A 17,512-nucleotide genomic window follows, 5' to 3' on the forward strand; every position below is an offset into this window, starting at 1 on the left:
TTATCTTACAAGATCTCTGGTGACCTCTACTGGCAGAAAATGAACTGGTTTTAGTCATGGTGGTTGAATCTCTGAATGCTGATGGTCTCTGTCCTTACACATTTCCCATTTACCACCATTTTCAGTATAACCCACCCATCTATTCATTGTGAATGGACAAGACGTCCCTATCTAAATTTAGCAATAATTATTGCTATGAAAATGAAGGTTCGTTCATATTTTCAGGGGATTAGGAAAACAATACATTTTTGTAAACTTCAGAGTATAACAAATCAGAAAATCCATGATTCCATTTGCAAAATCCCTATAGGGCGGGGGTCAGCAACCTGCGGCTCTAGAGCCGCATGCGGCTCTTTAGCGCCGCCCTAGTGCCTGGAGCCACTAGGGTAAAAAGGGGGAAAATATATTTTTGTTTTAATATGGTTTCTGTAGGAGGACAAACATGACACAAACATCCTTAATGCTTTCCAATGCTGTAAATGAATAAATATTAAATGTAATGCTCATTATGTATTTGTAGCCTTCTTAGTCATTTTGACAGTAGGCAAATATAGCTAATATAGACTTTTAATAATTGTCACTGTCGGGCAGAAACCTTGTATCTCCAAGTTTCAAATGTGTATATATTTTTTTTTCCCGCAAAGTAAAGTCCTGCTTCATCATACAAGACTGACGCACAAAAGTAGTGAAAACAGCAGATCTACAAGCACACAACGCCTCGCACCGCGAGGCGTTGTGAGCTTGTAGATCGGCTGTTTTCACTAGTTTAGTTCATTTTGTAAATGATAAATACAAAACAAAGTTTTGGACCTACAAGGTTTCCACCCGACAACGATGATATACAGTATAAGGCTTTTATCATTTTTTGCGGCTCCAGACAGATTTGTTTTTAGTTTCTTTTGACCAATATGGCTCTTTCAACATTTTGGGTTGCCGACCCCTGCTATAGGGGAATTTCTGACAGCTGCTGAAAGTGGGTGCATCTCTCCATTCCGACATGTCGCCTTTCCGACAGACACATCTCTTACCCTAACCCTAACCTTAACCTCTATGGAAGTGTTGCCACTCCGACAATAAGAAGTCACTTTCGGAGTGGCGACATGTCGGAATGGAGAGAGCCCCCCGCTGAAAGTTTGGGTCCCATTCACTTCACTGTGACTATACTATAAAGGGAAAAAAATACACCCAAAAATTCTGCTTTAAGTAGCATGTGGGGGGGTCTAGGGGTTTTTCATTATTCTGAATCCATTGCAAGCATTTGTTTTACACACACACACACACACACACACACACACACACACACACACACACACACACACACACACACACACACACACACACACACACACACACACACACACACACAAAAACATTCCTTGGGCTAAAAACGGCCCCACAAAATTATGGTTTAGTGAAGAGTCATCACTTTTCACAGTTTTGTTGTGGCTGTTTTTAGCCCAAGGAATGTTTTTCATGCAAAACAAATGTTATAGGGATTTTGCAAATGAAATCATGGATTTTCTGATTTGCTCTGAAGTTTCCAAAAATGTATAGTTGTCCTAATCCCCCGAAGATTTTAACGAAATTACACAAGCGACTTGACTAATGTTTAAATGTCTAAGTTGTACAACTTTTGGGTCATTTTCTCAGATTTTAATAACAAATACAATACATTTCTAAAAAATTGTGTTGAAAGCACTACAATGTGTACAATACAAAGCATTGCAAAGTCATATGATTTAGTCAGCCACCTAATTGCACAGCTCTAGTGTTTTATACACACTAGCCCTTACCCGTTCAAAGATATGAGCTCCAAAATGATGTGCAGTGTGTGGGTTATGGGGTGCACACAGTATATGAGGGATGGAAAGTAACTTTAACTGGTGCTTGCATGATAATATGTAGGAGCATCAATGTAAGAAACCCGTTTCGTTTAATGGCTACAGAGATACTGTCCCCCCCCCCAGCCCGCCCGCCCACCCGCCTGCACACACACCCGCCTGCCTGCACACACACACACACACACACACACACACACACACACACACACACACACACACACACACACACACACACACACACACACACACACACACACACACACACACACACACACACAGACACACACAGCTGGTTAAACATGTTGCCTCATGCTAGATGCAGAATAGATAGTAGATACACCATAAAAATGCTAATATACAGCATACGATTTGTGAAAGTGACAAACGGGCTTCACAGTTATGTTAGGTGTGTTCATATGCTAATTGTGATGCGATTTCAGATCAATTGCTCCAGCCACTGAGGAGAAACGCTGTTTCAGACAGACAGACAGACAGACAGACAGACAGACAGACAGACACTCACTCACTCACTCAGACAGACATTCGCAAAATTATAGTATAGATAGCACAGTAGGCAGGGATTTTGTCCCAATAATTATAGACAGTGAAGATAACAGGTTTCACCACACGAGGGAGCTATTTACAAAGCTAAACACCCCTGCAAATATACATTTTGTTGCTTATTTCAAGTTTAAAAGTAAGCTGCATTGTGCACCAGTATAAGTAAAAAGTATTTCACTGGTAAACTGGCAAACATCTTGCAACTTGTAGATTGGCACATGGCGTTTGGCAACCCTAGGTGCAACATAAAGGCACAGCACGGATAATGGAATAGGACAAGATAACGTGAGTGGACAGGTACAATATTGAAGCACAGAAGGAGATACAGGCAGGCACATACAGTATGGCACATCGCATAATGGGAGGCTTTTCTGGTGGGTTTTGATAAATGTGTGTTGTATTATCTGTCACTGAATAGGCGTGCAGTTCAGTGTGTGTGCGTGTGTGTCAAATAAACGTAACTTTTACTGGCAGAATGCCAGTCTTTTTTATTTTATAAATGTTTTTTTTTTTGGGGGGGTACCTACTTAGTTGAGCTGCTTTTTTAGCACATCACACTCTATTTAAATGCACAGAAAAGTTGGTGCTCCTCCCATATGCCTTCATCTGCATACATGTTGGCTACTTCTTCTAATTGTCCGTCAGTTAAGTCGTACTCTCATCAGAAACCTTTGACTTGCAGGTGATCCCATTAGCCTTAGATTAGGACTCTCGCAGGTGTGTTTCATCGACGTTGACATCTTTGCGTGATTTTCAGATTGAAAATGTCAACATCAAGGAAATACATCTGCGAGACTCTTAATCTGAGGCTAGATCACCAGGAGCACTTACTTCGCCCATTTTCAACCCTATTTCCCCAAGTTTAGGTCCACTCTTGTCCAACATATCCGTCAGCATTAGTCCCACAGACCTACACAGAACAATCCGCAGGGGTGTTGCACCAAATTCTGGGCCCTGGATACTTTAACTATTGAAAAATAGCAGATCTACAAGCTCACAGCGCGGCACCGTTTTTTTTTTAATCGTGAAAATTCTTGAAAGGTTTTTTGAAATACCTATGTTTCTACTGTATGTCAGTGGTGCTCAAACTTTTTCACCTTGGGCCCCCCAGTCCCACTCCCCCCCCCCCCCCCCCCCCCCCGTGATGCCCCTGACAATCAGTCACGTTCAGGTCAAATATAGGAGTTTCTGATAAACTGTTCCGACTCGCCGCGAGACCTGCTGGACAGGGACGACACGGTCCGACTGCTGCCGCTGCTCCTCGGCGCCGAGCGACTCGAGGCACTGGACCTCGACGTGCGCCCGGACTGCGCTTCGGACAAGGCTTCTGACCTGGAGACGTCGTCCTCGAGGTCGGGTCTGGAGGAGCGGCCGGTCTTGGACGACCGCGCAGACCTGGACGAACGCCCGGATTTGGACGATCGCTCCGACCTGGAGGAGAGCGAGGACAATTCCGAGCGTGCAGACTTGGACGACAGCTCGGAGACCGAAGACACGCTGGTCTTGGAGGTGATCTCCGATATGACGGACAGGGCGGTGTTGGACTTGGTCTTCTCCGTGACCGTCTCTAGGGGTGGAGGAGGTGGAGGAGCAGTGACGACAATTGTCCTGGGGAGAGAACGAAGCATCATTATCAATAAGGAGATTGATCACTGCGCCATAGACAGAGGTGGAGGAGTGAGTAGGCCTACGTAGGCTACTAGTGGTTCTGCATAACCTAGGCCAGTGGTTCTCAACCTGTGGGTCAGGACCCACGGGGGGGGGGTCCCCAAATTATTTTTGAGGGGTCCCCATAATATGATTAACTTAATGTGCAACATTGTTTTCTCACTCAACAGTGAACAAACCAACATAAAGTTTAAGTATGGAGGGTTTATGTACATTTCTAAAGTTACAATTTAAGGACTTTTTAATACCTCTGAAAAGACAAATTAACCATTGGCCAAATTGTCAAATATTAGAGGCAGAAATTGTGAAAATAGCCGATCTACATGCTCACCGAGGCGTTGTGAGCATGTAGATCTGCTATTTTCACAATAGAACCATGTTGTACAAAATGTAATGCCTCAACTCTTAGTGCTCGTCAGGGTGTGGGGGTCCCCAGTTAAAATATGATTATTTTGGGGGTCACTGCCTGAAAAGGTTGAGAACCACTGACCTAGGCTACTAGTGCTTCTCAATCATTTTCATGTCAAGGACTTCCAAATGTATTTAGTCCATGGACCCCTAGCTGAAAAGACTTTGTGCCAGAGACCCCATAAGAGAATTTCTGTTCAAAAATAAATTCTCAATTATAGAGGGTATGCATCATATGCCACTCATCTAGACTGAGTACTAGTAATCTGGGTTCCCAAAGGTTTTTCTCTTTTTTTTCTCGCCATTAGGGTACTAGCAATTGGCAAAAAATAAAGCAGCATGAAGCATTGGAGTTTGGAAAACTCCTCCTGACTCCTGCTGACTGCTCATGATGACTCTTGCTGACTCCTCGTGACTCCTGCTGACTCCTCATGACTTCAGCTGGCTCTGTTTTTTGTCACTCAGTAGGCGTTCCCGCATAACTTCCAGGTACGATGATGACACGTGCATATTACCCTCTATTCCAAATGTTTCAAATTTCTCAAGATTTACGGGACCGTAAATTTGTGAAACAAACATGAAACAAGATGTATACCAGGTAAATATCAAACCTAGTGTCTGTCTAAAAAACTACACAATATCTAAAAAACATTCTTAACATTTGTGGTCAAGAAAAGGAAACATAGCAAAAACATAACTTACATATCTCTGCTGTCGGGCCAAAACTTCCTAACTCTAAAATGTTCATTTTCGGGAAAATGAGCTCAAGTGGAGTTTTGACCAAAGGGCTTTTTACTACTTTTCATTGGTTCAATATCATTTTAACCAACACACAGACGTAAAGGGTGTTCAATAGCATATATTTATAAAAAAAAAAGAGGGCCAATCGGGTGGAGTTAGCTGGTTTGGCAGAAATATGTGTCAGTGACGATATGGTATATCTGCATAGAAACAACTAATATCTAAGGGGGAAAAGGTGACCAGAATGAATAGAAGGTTAGAGGGTGAAGTCTGAGTCTGATCTGGGTCCTTTACACATTAAAACCTGTTGAGTCACTCCGAGCTCTATTCTGTTTTGAAGCGATTTTTATTTATAGGGCTGCATTCACACTAACGAGTGATATACCCTCCCTCCCACCCTCATTCCCAAAGACAAGGGAGTGTATTTGACTTTACTGTGTGTAGGAAGCCTAAGAGAGCCTGTTTGTGTCCTCACCTGGTTCCTCCTCCACATAGAGGCCTGCACACTGACCACAGGTAGAAGAAGCCTCCAGTCATGTGAAAGGCAGAGCCCACCCAGCCCAGGAACAGAGGGGTGCCCAGGTCAAACCTTTTTCGTACAGAGATATGATAAATAAACACCTTTAACACAAAGATATGTGTTTCTCTGTATGTTTCTGAACATTCCTCTGTATATGTATGGTTAAAGAAAAGGCGTGACATAATAAGCAGGGGTGGAAAGGGTACTTATATTTTTTACTTAAAGGGGCACTCCACCACTTTTCAACCTATCTTCATATAATAGGTCCTCACTAATGTTTATGATAAAATATCAAAACAAAATTCTACTCAGTTTGGGTCTCATAGGAGAGCTGTGGGTGGGTCAAATCCTTCTGCCGGTGACATCATCAATGGGAAATGCAAGCTAATAGAAACTGCAGGCTTTCTATTCCTGAAAAAGTTGCAATGTTAAAGTGGAAGCCATTGTTCTTGTGATAATAAAAAATCTAAATATTTTTTTTCAAAAATATTTATTTATTTTTGGTCAAACGATGATGTCACTGGTAGAAGGATTTGACAGCTCTCCTATGAGACCCAGACTGAATAGGAAAAAAATGTGCTATTTTATTATGAACATTAGTGAGGACCTATTATATGAAGACCGGTTGAAAAGTGGTGAACTACTACTTTAAGGGAGTAGTTCACCCCCAAAATGACTTTTTTTCTATTGATTAGTCACACCATGGAGAGTAGAGTTCAATAATATTTTTTGGTTTTTGTCGCATTCCTAAGACAAAAATTTGATTTTGAGTAAATTTACCCCCATTGATTCCGGATGGTGACCCGTTTCGAAACGGGTCACCATCCGGAATCAATGGGGGTAAATTTATTGCTATCACATTTTTGTCTTAGGAATGTGACAAAAACCAAAAAATATTATTGAACTCTAGTCTCCATGGCGTGACTAATCAATAGAAAAAAAGTCATTTTGGGGGTGAACTACTCCTTTAAGTAAAAATATCAATACTGCAATGTAGAGGGCACAGAAACTTACTTCAGTCCATCAAAATGTGGGTTGAAGTACTCTCCTGATACATACTGTGCGTAGACACCATAGCCAAACGAGGACAGCAAACCTGCAGTAAGTTTTAAAGGAGCAATTGATTGACGACATTCATCCTCCAGATGTGGCAAAAAAACTCTGTTGCATACAGTTTTCCATCACATACTGTACTGTACATAAGGCAGCCATCATGTATTTTGCAACATTGTAACATGACAGCCGCCTTCCAAGAATATATTTCAGTAGCCCCTTTATATGGTAAAAGTTGTACATGTATTGGTGGCTTCAGCTTACAGAAAAGTATAAACATAAACTATTACTTCACAATTAGGGCTGTCACAATTTGACATATTTGACATAATCGCAATTATTTTGTGATAATCGTCATAATCGTTTATATGTTGAAATTGTTTTGTTCAAACATTTAAAAAATAGTGGAAATAGCAGATCTTGTGAGCTTGTAGATCGGCTATTTCTCAAGATTTACGGTTTGTTCTTTTTAAAGTGTAAAGTTGTCAAATATGTCCTTCATTTCTTTGTATATTTAGGTTATGTGTCATATCTGCCATGTGCAACTTCAAAGTCTACAAGCCAAACAGAAATGTAATTGTCCACGACAAAAACACATTTAAATTGTTAATCACAATTATTTGAGTGACAATTAAAATGTCATAATCATGACAGCCCTGTTCACAATCACAATAGTTTGTTTTCATAAACATGAATTTAATTATCATCTCTAAGCGGGCAATAACACTTACCACTGATGATGTGGCACCATCCCCCGGTGTAGATCTTCCTGTACTTGGGCCTGTCTTTCCCTCCGAGGAACGTGCACTCCATACCCAGCAGGCTGAGGACGAAGCCCAGCACCCCCAGCGACAGCGCCGACATCAGCAGACCGCGCACTATCTGGATATGGCCTGTTTGTCACAATGACGAAGCACACTGCCACGGTAAACATCACACAACATACGATTCAGCCATTTAGTCAGAGAGTGCGACATAAGAGCAAGCAAGGATAAACGTGAACCCTTGGAAGCAAACGACAAGCTAAATAAATAAATAAATCACACAAGTATAAACTGCAAAGAGAACGAAATGTTTACCATGCAGGTAAATATCAACCTCGTGTCTGTCTAAACCAGGGGTTCCCAAACTTTTTTGTCTCAGGGCACCCCATAAATATTTTTTTAATCCGAGGCACCCCTACATTATAATTTTCACTCCGAGCACCTTATATTTATAGCATATCGTCGTTGTCGGGTGGAAACCTTGTATGTCCAAAACCTTTCGATTACTATTCATCATCTAAAAAATGTACTAAACTAGTGAAAACAGCAGATCTACAAGCACACAACGCCTCGCATCGCATATTGCTTGTAGAACGGCTGTTTTCACTAGTTTTGTGCGACGGTCTTGTAAGATGAAGCAGGGCTTTGCTTTACCAAAAGACGTAGCCTACACATTTGAAACTTGGAGATACAAGGTTTCTGCCTGACAGTGACGATATTTCAGTGATTATGTTGCGAGGAAAACGTTGAGATAATAGCCATTTTGGTTAGAACTGATACTAAATATTTTTTCACGTGTCCAAATAAATTCCAAATATTATCAAATTATCTTGCGGCACCCCTGGACTGCCGTCGCGGCACCCCAGGGTGCCCCGTCACCCACTTTGAAAACCCCTGGTCTAAACTACACAACATCTAATAACATTCTTAATAGATGGGTATGCGCATGCATAAAGTGAATTGCATATCGATTGGCAAATCGAGTGTTAAAGTGAGTTTAACGTAGTTTAATGTCGCTTAATGCAATCAGATAGGACTTTTCTGTTTGGATGTATGGGCTGGGAAAGGCCAGAAAGTAGTTTTTGCCACTCAGTACGCATTCCCGCATAACTTCCGGGTATGATGATGATGTCACACTCATACCCTGTATTTGTGGTCAAGAAGAAAAATAAACATAAAAATAACAAAAACCTGTAACTAAAATTTCTGCATAGAAACGATGAACATTTATGGGAAGAGAGGAGTTTTCAGACTGGCAGAAATCTGGGAGTGAGTCTGCAGTTCTGACTGAAAGGGGGAGTTTATTCCTGCCTGCAATAGCCCTATTCACGGCCCGCCCACTCAGCACATTTCTCAGCAAACTTCCTGGTGCTGACGTCAGTTTTGAAGGGGAAATGAATACAGAAATAGCTGGACTAAAAGCCAACAAATCATTATTTCGAACGGTAAAGTAAATTATAATGCTTTGTGCCTTTTACTATCTTGTGTTATTGATCATGCTAGCCGTATTTTATACTTTACTATTCGGAAATTGCATTACATTTGCGATTTCTGTGTTAACTCTATGGGCTTTTAGCAGCAAAACGTGACTTCAGCACCAGGGGGATGCTGAGTGGGTGGGCCATGAATAGGGCTAATTACTCAGAGCAGCAAGTTAACCTAGATGACGTCAGACATCTGTGATGTAACTTTGATGTGGAGTCATGTATGAGTCCACATATTATGGGGAAGGCTGATCAGACCCCTCTTGATTTCCAAATTTAGATATAGTTTCATAATATTTCAAAAGAATTCCGAAACAAAGATCTGAAAAGGCCTACTGGCAGCGTCCTGGTTTGCTCACTGGTTTGCGCGATGCAAAGTGTTGTGAGCTTGCTATCTGCTATTTTAGGCACCTGACAAACATGCAAGTATATGCAAGTAGGAATCAGGTATTATGGGAACCCCTCTACATATTGTATGATGTGTGATGGAGATTCTCATCGATTTCATTGAAAGATTCATAGACTTGTTTGACAGCACTGTCATCAGTCTATGTTGGATTCACGTTACTGTGTATTTTCAGACTTTTGATTTAACCACTTGCAAACTTTTCATTATTGTTTTTATCTCTACAACAAACCTACTTGCCGAAAATAGCTGATCTGCGCTGCGAGGCGTTGAGAGCTTGTAGATCAGCTATTTTTGGCTAAAGTTCTCCTTGGAATAGGGATGCAAGAGTTCAAGTTGTTAATTTAAAAGAATTATCCTATCACACAAGGATTTGCCTCCCCTGTAGTAACTCTAAGGACACCCTAGGGGTCCTGGACCCCCCGTTGAAGACCCCTGATCTACATAATCTACCCAAGCAGCAGGGTTAGTGGTTCATTGGAGACTTCATCAATCAGTCCTCACAGCAATCCATATTATAGGACACCAACATGCACTTATCATACGGATGTTTAATTCTGGAACAAAGTTACTAAAGTAACAAGATACTGAAGTAACTATTCCCCTCTGAAGTATGGTTTAGACATTGTTTGGAACACATATTCCATACATCAGGGGTCTTCAACGTTTTCAGGCCAAGGACCCCTTAGTTGAGAGAGGGATGAAGCAGGGACCCCCATAACCTTCTCATATATTCCATATAGTTTCATCGTTTGACAGCACAATCATCAGTGTATTTTGGATTCATGTCAATCTGTGTTTTCAGATATTTAACCACTTGAACCGTCAATACTTAATACACTTGACCTTTCACTCTGCAATTAGTCTTTTCTTTTCCCCCTCTACACCAAACCTCTTTGCCGAAAATAGCCGATCTACAATCTCACAGCTTGTAGATCTGCTATTTTTGGCTTAAGTTCTCCAAATATGCAAGTAGGAATCAGGTGGTTCAAGCGGTTCATATCAAAAAAGGAGAAAAAAAGTTTCTATCACACAACAATTTGGTTTGGAGGACCCCCTGTAGTAACTTTGAGGAAGCCCTAGGGGTCCCGGACCCCCCTGTGTGAAGACCCCTGCCATACATTGTATCCAGAAACCTACCTTCCACAGACCAGAGCACGGGGAAGTCGTAGCAGTTGGTAACGGCGGTGGAGTCCGTGAAGCAAGCTCTCCACAGACTGGACCAGTACCAGGCCACCTTGATGATGGAGGAGCCGCCCATCCCCCCGATGGAGGTGATCTTCCAGCCCTCCATGGCCATGGTGCACGCCACAAAGATCCAGCCCAGCACCGTCATCAGGAAGCCCCAGATCTGCACGACGCGGATCTTCATAGCTGGGTCCTCACTGGATAGAAATGAGGATTAACCCATTTATAGGCCTAGGATTATTGACTGCTTTAACTATTGAAAAATAGCAGATATACAAGCTCACAGCGCGGCACCGAGTGCCGCGCTGCGAGCTTGTAGATCTGCTATTTTTGAAAAATCATGTGTTTTTTTTTTGCAAGTCTTTGAATATATCTATTTAAAAGCGAACATTTATAACTCAAATATTTGCTTCTGGGTGGTCCCTGGAACAACATATTTTGAGATGGGGGGTTCGCGGCCAAATACCTGTAATTTTGGGGGTTCTTGACATGAAAAGGTTTGAGAACAGCATGATTTAGAGGAAGGATTTAGAAGTCGGGTCAAAGATCGGGTGAAAGATATTCAAAGACTTGCACTAATTTTCACGATTTTTCAAAAATGGCAGATCTACAAGCTCGCAGCGCGGCACTCGGTGCCGCGCTGTGAGCTTGTATATCTGCTATTTTTCTAAAGTTAAAGCATAAAATAATGGTTAAAGCCCCAGATCTGCACGACGCGGATCTTCATAGCTGGGTCCTCACTGGATAGAAATGAAGATTAAGGGTGCAATAGTTGATCAAACTACTAATTGATTTAAAAACCCAAAATAAAATAGTTGATTCAGATTTTATTCAAAGAAATGTCAATCCATTGTAGAACAAAGTATAAAATAGGGCTTAATAATTGAATGATTTGACTATTCAATTTGTCAAATCAATTAAATAAAATGCATTAATTCATATGAAAAAAATAGATTAAATTTAAAAACTCACCTCTAAATTATTCAGAATAATTACTAAATAATTCAGAATAATTACTAGGATAAAACCGATATAGTTTGCAGCCCTAATGCGGTTTTAATCCAGGCTATTATTATTATTATTATTATTTATTTAAGGTACTTATTTATTTTGGAAGTTAATTTGCTCACCAAGAGTTTGTGTGTATTCTCCAGAATTAATCCCGAGTAGAGTTTTGAATGATGTCTGGCATCCAGGCAGAGAATGAAGGGGGCTCATGCCATGTCACCCGGCCATCACAGTGAAGAGGAAGGCAGAACAGGCAGAGGCTATAGAGGCTAAAAGAGGCTAAAGCCAGCTGAAGCCAGGGACAGAGGCTCCTTGCGCTGTTTTGCATGCAGGCCCCTACCGTGCGGGTGAGAGACAAGCATATTCCAGGTTCCCAGGGATGTGAAGGTGTGAGTCTCAATTGAAAGTGCTTAACTAAGCAGTGAGCTCGAGTTACCGAAAGTGACATAACCACTGAGTAAGTGAGTATAGGCCTACTCATTTTTGAGCGGTGGTCACACCGTCTCCATAGCGTGGCCGTGTGTGTAGGTATGTTTGTTTGTGGGTGGGTGGGTGGGTCTGTCTGTCTGTATGTAGCCTCAAGCCTGGTGTAGTACCTTTTCTGACCACACATGTTAAGGGAGGGGCGCTGTTTTCAGGCCAGGCCAGGCACACACACACACGCACACACACACACACACAGGGGGGAAGGGGGGGGGGGGGGGGTGAAACCACCGCTCAGTTCACACGGGTGTGATTTTTTTTACACTGAATAGAGCTAGTTCAAAGAGATTGCCTAAAGCAAGATCACATTTAATAACGGAGACACTCAGCAATTTCTAGCGGGTCGGTCCCGCTAGAAATTGCCACTGGCCCTATAGTATACTGTACCTCATGAGTGATGATGGTATGGAGTAAAGCTGGAGCAGTGGCTCTAAGATGGGGCAGACCTTCAGGGTTCCTTGAGTTGAGGAGGGGGTGCAAAGGGACCTCAAATAGATATTTGGTTCCATGTAGGGCGCAGGCCTATACACTCTCAGAGTTCTGGGGGTCCAAATTAAAACATTTGGTAACAACTGAAGTGAATTTTCAAAACTTTTCCAAAACTTTTCCAGAATATTTAAACCAATTTCCAGGCCCATATGTAAATCATTCAGCACAATAATGAGTCTCTTACTCCTAGAGCAGGGTTCTTCAACAGGGGGTCCGGGACCCCATGGGGTCCCCAGAGTTACTACAGGGGGTCCTCCAAATCTTTGAGTGATTTTTTTTCTCCTTTTTTATATTAACCACTTGAACCCTAGCGTCCATTTAGCCAAAAATAGCAGATCTACAAGCTCGAGCTTGTAGATCAGCTAATTGTGGCAAAGAGCTTTGGTGTAGAGGGGAAACAAGAGAAGTCTAAGTACAGAGTGAAAGTTTATTATAAGTATTGACAGTTCAAGTGGTTAAATATCTGAAAACACAAATTGACATGAATCCAAAATACACTGATGATTGTGCTGTCAAACACTAACAAAGCTATATGGAATCTATAAACGGGTCGTGGGGGTCCCTGCTTCATCTCTCTCAACTAAGGGGTCCTTGGCCTGAAAACGTTGAAGACCCCTGAGTAGGCCTAATGCTCAAAGACAGGCAGTGTAGCAAAAATAAAGCAGAGAATGGTATTATGGTATAATTTCATGCAAAAGTATTTGCTACACCACCTATACTTGGTCATTGGATCACATGGCGGACTGTTACACCACAGTTGCTTGCCTACCAAATTCAGTTACCTACCCACATACCTGGATGTTGTGATCACGTGGCACACTCACGCTTGCAAACACGCTGGAAAATTACAGCAGCGTCATTGATTGATTGATTGAAGAGTTTATTAGCAGTTTGCAATTGAAAAAAGTACAGTTTCATGACTGCACAAATCAAGTACAAGGTCAACTAAAAGGAGATCCTAGTAAGTTTTATGGCTTATTTACACAGGAACCACTTTGTATCTCATATAGCATTGAAAGACAGACGGATAGAACATGGTACTATTAGTAGGATAACATCAATTACAAAAGCAGAAAAAGGGGAGAAAAAGGGGGAGGGGGAGTGGAAACAAGCGGGCTTAGTCTATTTACAAGTCTCGAGTAACAGCCGCCTGAAGGTAGTCTAACCTAACGCGGACAGTTTAGTGTAGGCAGATGGGCGGGCGCGGTGAGTCTCTCCGCAAGTCTCCAGCCAATAGCATGTGTTCTCCTTCCCCCACCCCCCTCTGCTCCTCTGCTCAGCGCAGAGAACGCTGCTGCGTCATGACGTCAACACATTCGGTGTGACGCTCTCTGCACTCTGATTGGTTAGGGAAATTCTACACTTCTACAACAGTGATCATAACGCGATCGCCCAGGCTTCTTTTTCTTCCGATCGCCTAAAGAAGTCTGGGTTTCTGAGGCTAGCCTGAAGGTGACTTTTCATACCAATTTTGAAGGAGGCAAGGGATTTAGCACTCCTTTAAGGCTTGCGGAAGGGCGTTCCACATGTTGGTGGTATAGCTGGAGAACTAATTAGACCCTTTTATAGTGTTAAATCTAGGTAAGGTTGAACATGATTAGTGGAGCTGCCTCTGGTGTTATGATCGTGAACATCCTTGACCTTTAGGAAGTAGTTTGTCAGGTACTGTACATGGGTATCTTGGAGGTGTAGTGTATCTTATACACCAGGCCCATTGCAAGATGCTGTACTCTGTCAGCTACTTTGAGCCACCCCACGCTTTCGTGGTGATGAACGGTAAGGTGGGCCCGAGGAGGAAGACCAAGCACGACCCTAATCAGTTTGTTCTGGGCTGTTTGGAGCTTAAACTTTAAGGCAACTGGGGCATCGCAATACCAAACGAGGATTCCGTAATCAATGAGGGGCCCAATAAGAGCACCTCCTAGTGTCTTTTGTGATTTAATATTGATCAGCGGTGCAACCCTAAGCAAGAAACAGCCCCCCCTCCCCCCACGCTTCTTCACATACCAACAACACCAAGCAAAGACGTCTTTTCCTTGCTCAGCGAAAAAAGAAGCAATGATTTAACTGCCACAAACTTCACGTGCACGTCCCTGCAAATGCATGGAACTAACAGTTATGACGGCCGTGCATGTTTGCATCAAGCGACAGCTGCGAGCATCCGAAGGGTGCAAGCCTATAATGAGGGCGGAAAAGCCCTCATTCATTTATTGGCCTATAGGCAGGCTAGTTCTCTAATTTTGTCATGTCAAGGATCCCCAAAATGATGTGTATGATTTTAGTTAAAATGTTCTCTCTGAATTTCGCCAAATGCGCCACAGCGTAAGTATGCATGCTGCATGTCACTGACTACCTCCAGGCTATTACTATTCCCAAATATGGAGATGGTCTGACGTCACAGTAGCCTACATCATAGATGACATCACATGTACGTATTATACATGTATATAACAGGTTGAGGACCTTTTGCCATTGCATTCTATATCTGTCGTCTATGTAGGAAGATTGTTGGAATACAACCTCATTAGAAATTCAGGGAACTTCCCGGTTCTAAGATTGCAAATTTTCACTGTAGGGCTTTTATTAATCAATAAGACTACAGAAGGAAGGAAGGAAGGAAGGAAGGAAGGAAGGAAGGAAGGAAGGAAGCAAGGAAGGAAGCAAGGAAGGAGCGCTAACCACACCAAGGAGCGCTAAACCACACCAAGGAGCGCTAAACCACACCAAGGGGAAGAGAAAATGAAGCGATATTTTAATTGTAAAAGACGCTGGTGCTTGGTGGTGCTGCTGATCACTCTATTCATCCTTGGGCTGTGTCTTTTAAGGGGGCTGAAATACAATGAAACGCCCCCACTGAGGCCACTGGGTCCGGATCAGCCGCCACTTGGGCCACCACTGGGTCTTAGAGCTCCAGCTTTTCATCCACTGGCTTCGAACCGGCCCTTGAAGCAACCAAACATCGTGACTGACCCGCGGCGTACTGACGTGGAACTGACAACACCGTGGCTCGCGCCGATCGTTTGGACCGGGACCTTTGACCCAGCGCTGTTAGACGCACTCTACGAACCGCGCGAGATCACCGTTGCCGTGACAGTCTTCGCCTACGGAAAGTACACACGGTTTCTGAGGGACTTTCTTGAGACGGCCGAACGCTACTTCCTTCTGCGCACTAATGTCCACTACTACGTCTACACAGACCACCCTGACGAGGTGCCTTCTGTGGAGCTGGGCCCCGGACGACAGCTGTTGGTCAGGTCTGTAGAGGGCAAAGACCACTGGCAGGACATCACAGCTGGCAGAATGAGATACATCCAATCTTTGATTGAAGACGAGCTTCGCGGCCACGCCGACTACATATTTTGTTTTGATGTCGACATGATGTTCCACGCTCCCGTTGGAACGGAGATCCTGGGCCAGCTCGTCGCAGGGATACACCCAGGGTTCTTCACTGTGCAGCGCAGCGAGTTCACTTACGAACGCAGGCCTGCGTCGGTGGCGTATATGGCCCCTGATGAAGGCGATTATTATTACCAAGCAAACATCTTTGGAGGGGAGCTGGCCTACGTTCATCATTTGGTTTCGACATGTGGACGCAATATTGAGCTTGACGCCCAGCGAGCAATAGAGGCAATATGGCAGGACGAATCTCACTATAATAAATACCTTTTCCTGTATAAACCCACCAAGGTCTTGTCCCCTGAGTATTTGTGGCACGACTGGGTGCCCTTAAGCAAATACCAAGTGATGAAAATCAAACGATTGTCTTCGGTCGTTAAGGATTACGCCGAAGTACGACCCAATTAAGGGGGGGTTGTGGCTACTTTTCCGCCTGCCGCCCGATCAGAAAAACAACACAATAGAAAACAGACTACACAAATAAAACATTAGCCTGTGATTGGCCAGTATTCAGATGACAGACAAGCCAGTGGGCCAATCATGTGACGTCTCTCTGCTCTGTGGGCCAGTGCTACTGAAGGATTGGCCCTCTCCACACATTTGGCCGCCAAGTCTTTTTTTACCCCCTTTTTTGGGGGGGCCACAAATTATACCCCGATGCCCCCCCCCAAAATCATTTGGGGGGGGGCACCCCCGGCGGTCCCGACCCACAGGTTGAGAACCACTGCTCTAGATGACAGCGTGAAGTGAAAGTTTGGAGACCTAAGACCTTTAAGGGGAGGGGCAAAAATGTATTTTTATTTTTATTTTTCTGCACAGTTGAGAATAAAGAGGGCAAAATGCGCTGCTCCAAAAAAAAGGCTCACGGAATCCTTCCCTCTCGACAACACTAGGGCAGCGGTTCTCAAACTATGGGTCCCAAACCAACGTGGGGGTCGCACATTGCCAACCAAATAAATAATGAATATATTTTAACCAAGAAACGCTTAAAAAGTGAAGTTGTTGAACTTGCGAGATTTGCGACCGGCGAGAAGCGAACGGACACTCCTGTCCCTCACACACACGCGCGCGAGCACACACACACACAGGTTAGCAGACACATTTATTCGTAAGCCCTTGTAAGCAGAGGCAGACACAAACTGATTTTAAGTTAAATGTTCATAAACGATTTCCCAGGATTGTTTAAAATCAGCGGGTGTTTTTTGCACCTCAGTGGGGGTATTTCTGAATAGGGAAGTTTCTAAGTAGGGGTGTTTCTGAATAGAGGTCTGCCCCCGGTACGGTTTCATGATGGACCACTAGTCCATTTTGGTTCCAACTGCCATCTGTACCCTCGCAGTGTTATATTTCGATCGCGCGACGCGGCGATGTAACATTAACATTACCGACCCGCTCGCCCTGATTGGGGAGATCATTCCAGACAGACAGACAACCAGGCCAGTTGTCGAGAGTTCTCGAACATTCTTTTTGCAATATGTAAAAAAAATGGGGGGTGGTACTGG

The 17,512-nt window shown here is 43.3% G+C and overlaps 2 protein-coding genes across 2 annotated transcripts; one reads left to right on the forward strand and one right to left on the reverse strand.

Moving 5' to 3' along the window:
* Positions 1–3,574: 3,574 nt before the first annotated feature.
* Positions 3,575–10,818, reverse strand: cldn10e (claudin 10e; the record flags this gene model as incomplete). Its single annotated transcript, XM_080720548.1, has 5 exons — positions 3,575–4,010; positions 5,695–5,808; positions 6,754–6,835; positions 7,524–7,685; positions 10,587–10,818. 5 exons carry the CDS (start codon positions 10,816–10,818, stop codon positions 3,575–3,577), a joined length of 1,026 nt encoding a protein of 341 aa, XP_080576674.1.
* Positions 10,819–15,353: 4,535 nt separating this feature from the next.
* On the forward strand, positions 15,354–16,418 carry LOC308280290 (histo-blood group ABO system transferase 2-like; the record flags this gene model as incomplete). Its single annotated transcript, XM_080720549.1, has 1 exon — positions 15,354–16,418. One exon carries the CDS (start codon positions 15,354–15,356, stop codon positions 16,416–16,418), a length of 1,065 nt encoding a protein of 354 aa, XP_080576675.1.
* Positions 16,419–17,512: the final 1,094 nt, after the last annotated feature.

This window comes from Nannobrachium achirus (assembly GCF_963921795.1).
Source record: "Nannobrachium achirus genome assembly, chromosome: 24".
In the NCBI taxonomy this organism is placed as follows: domain Eukaryota; kingdom Metazoa; phylum Chordata; class Actinopteri; order Myctophiformes; family Myctophidae; genus Nannobrachium; species Nannobrachium achirus.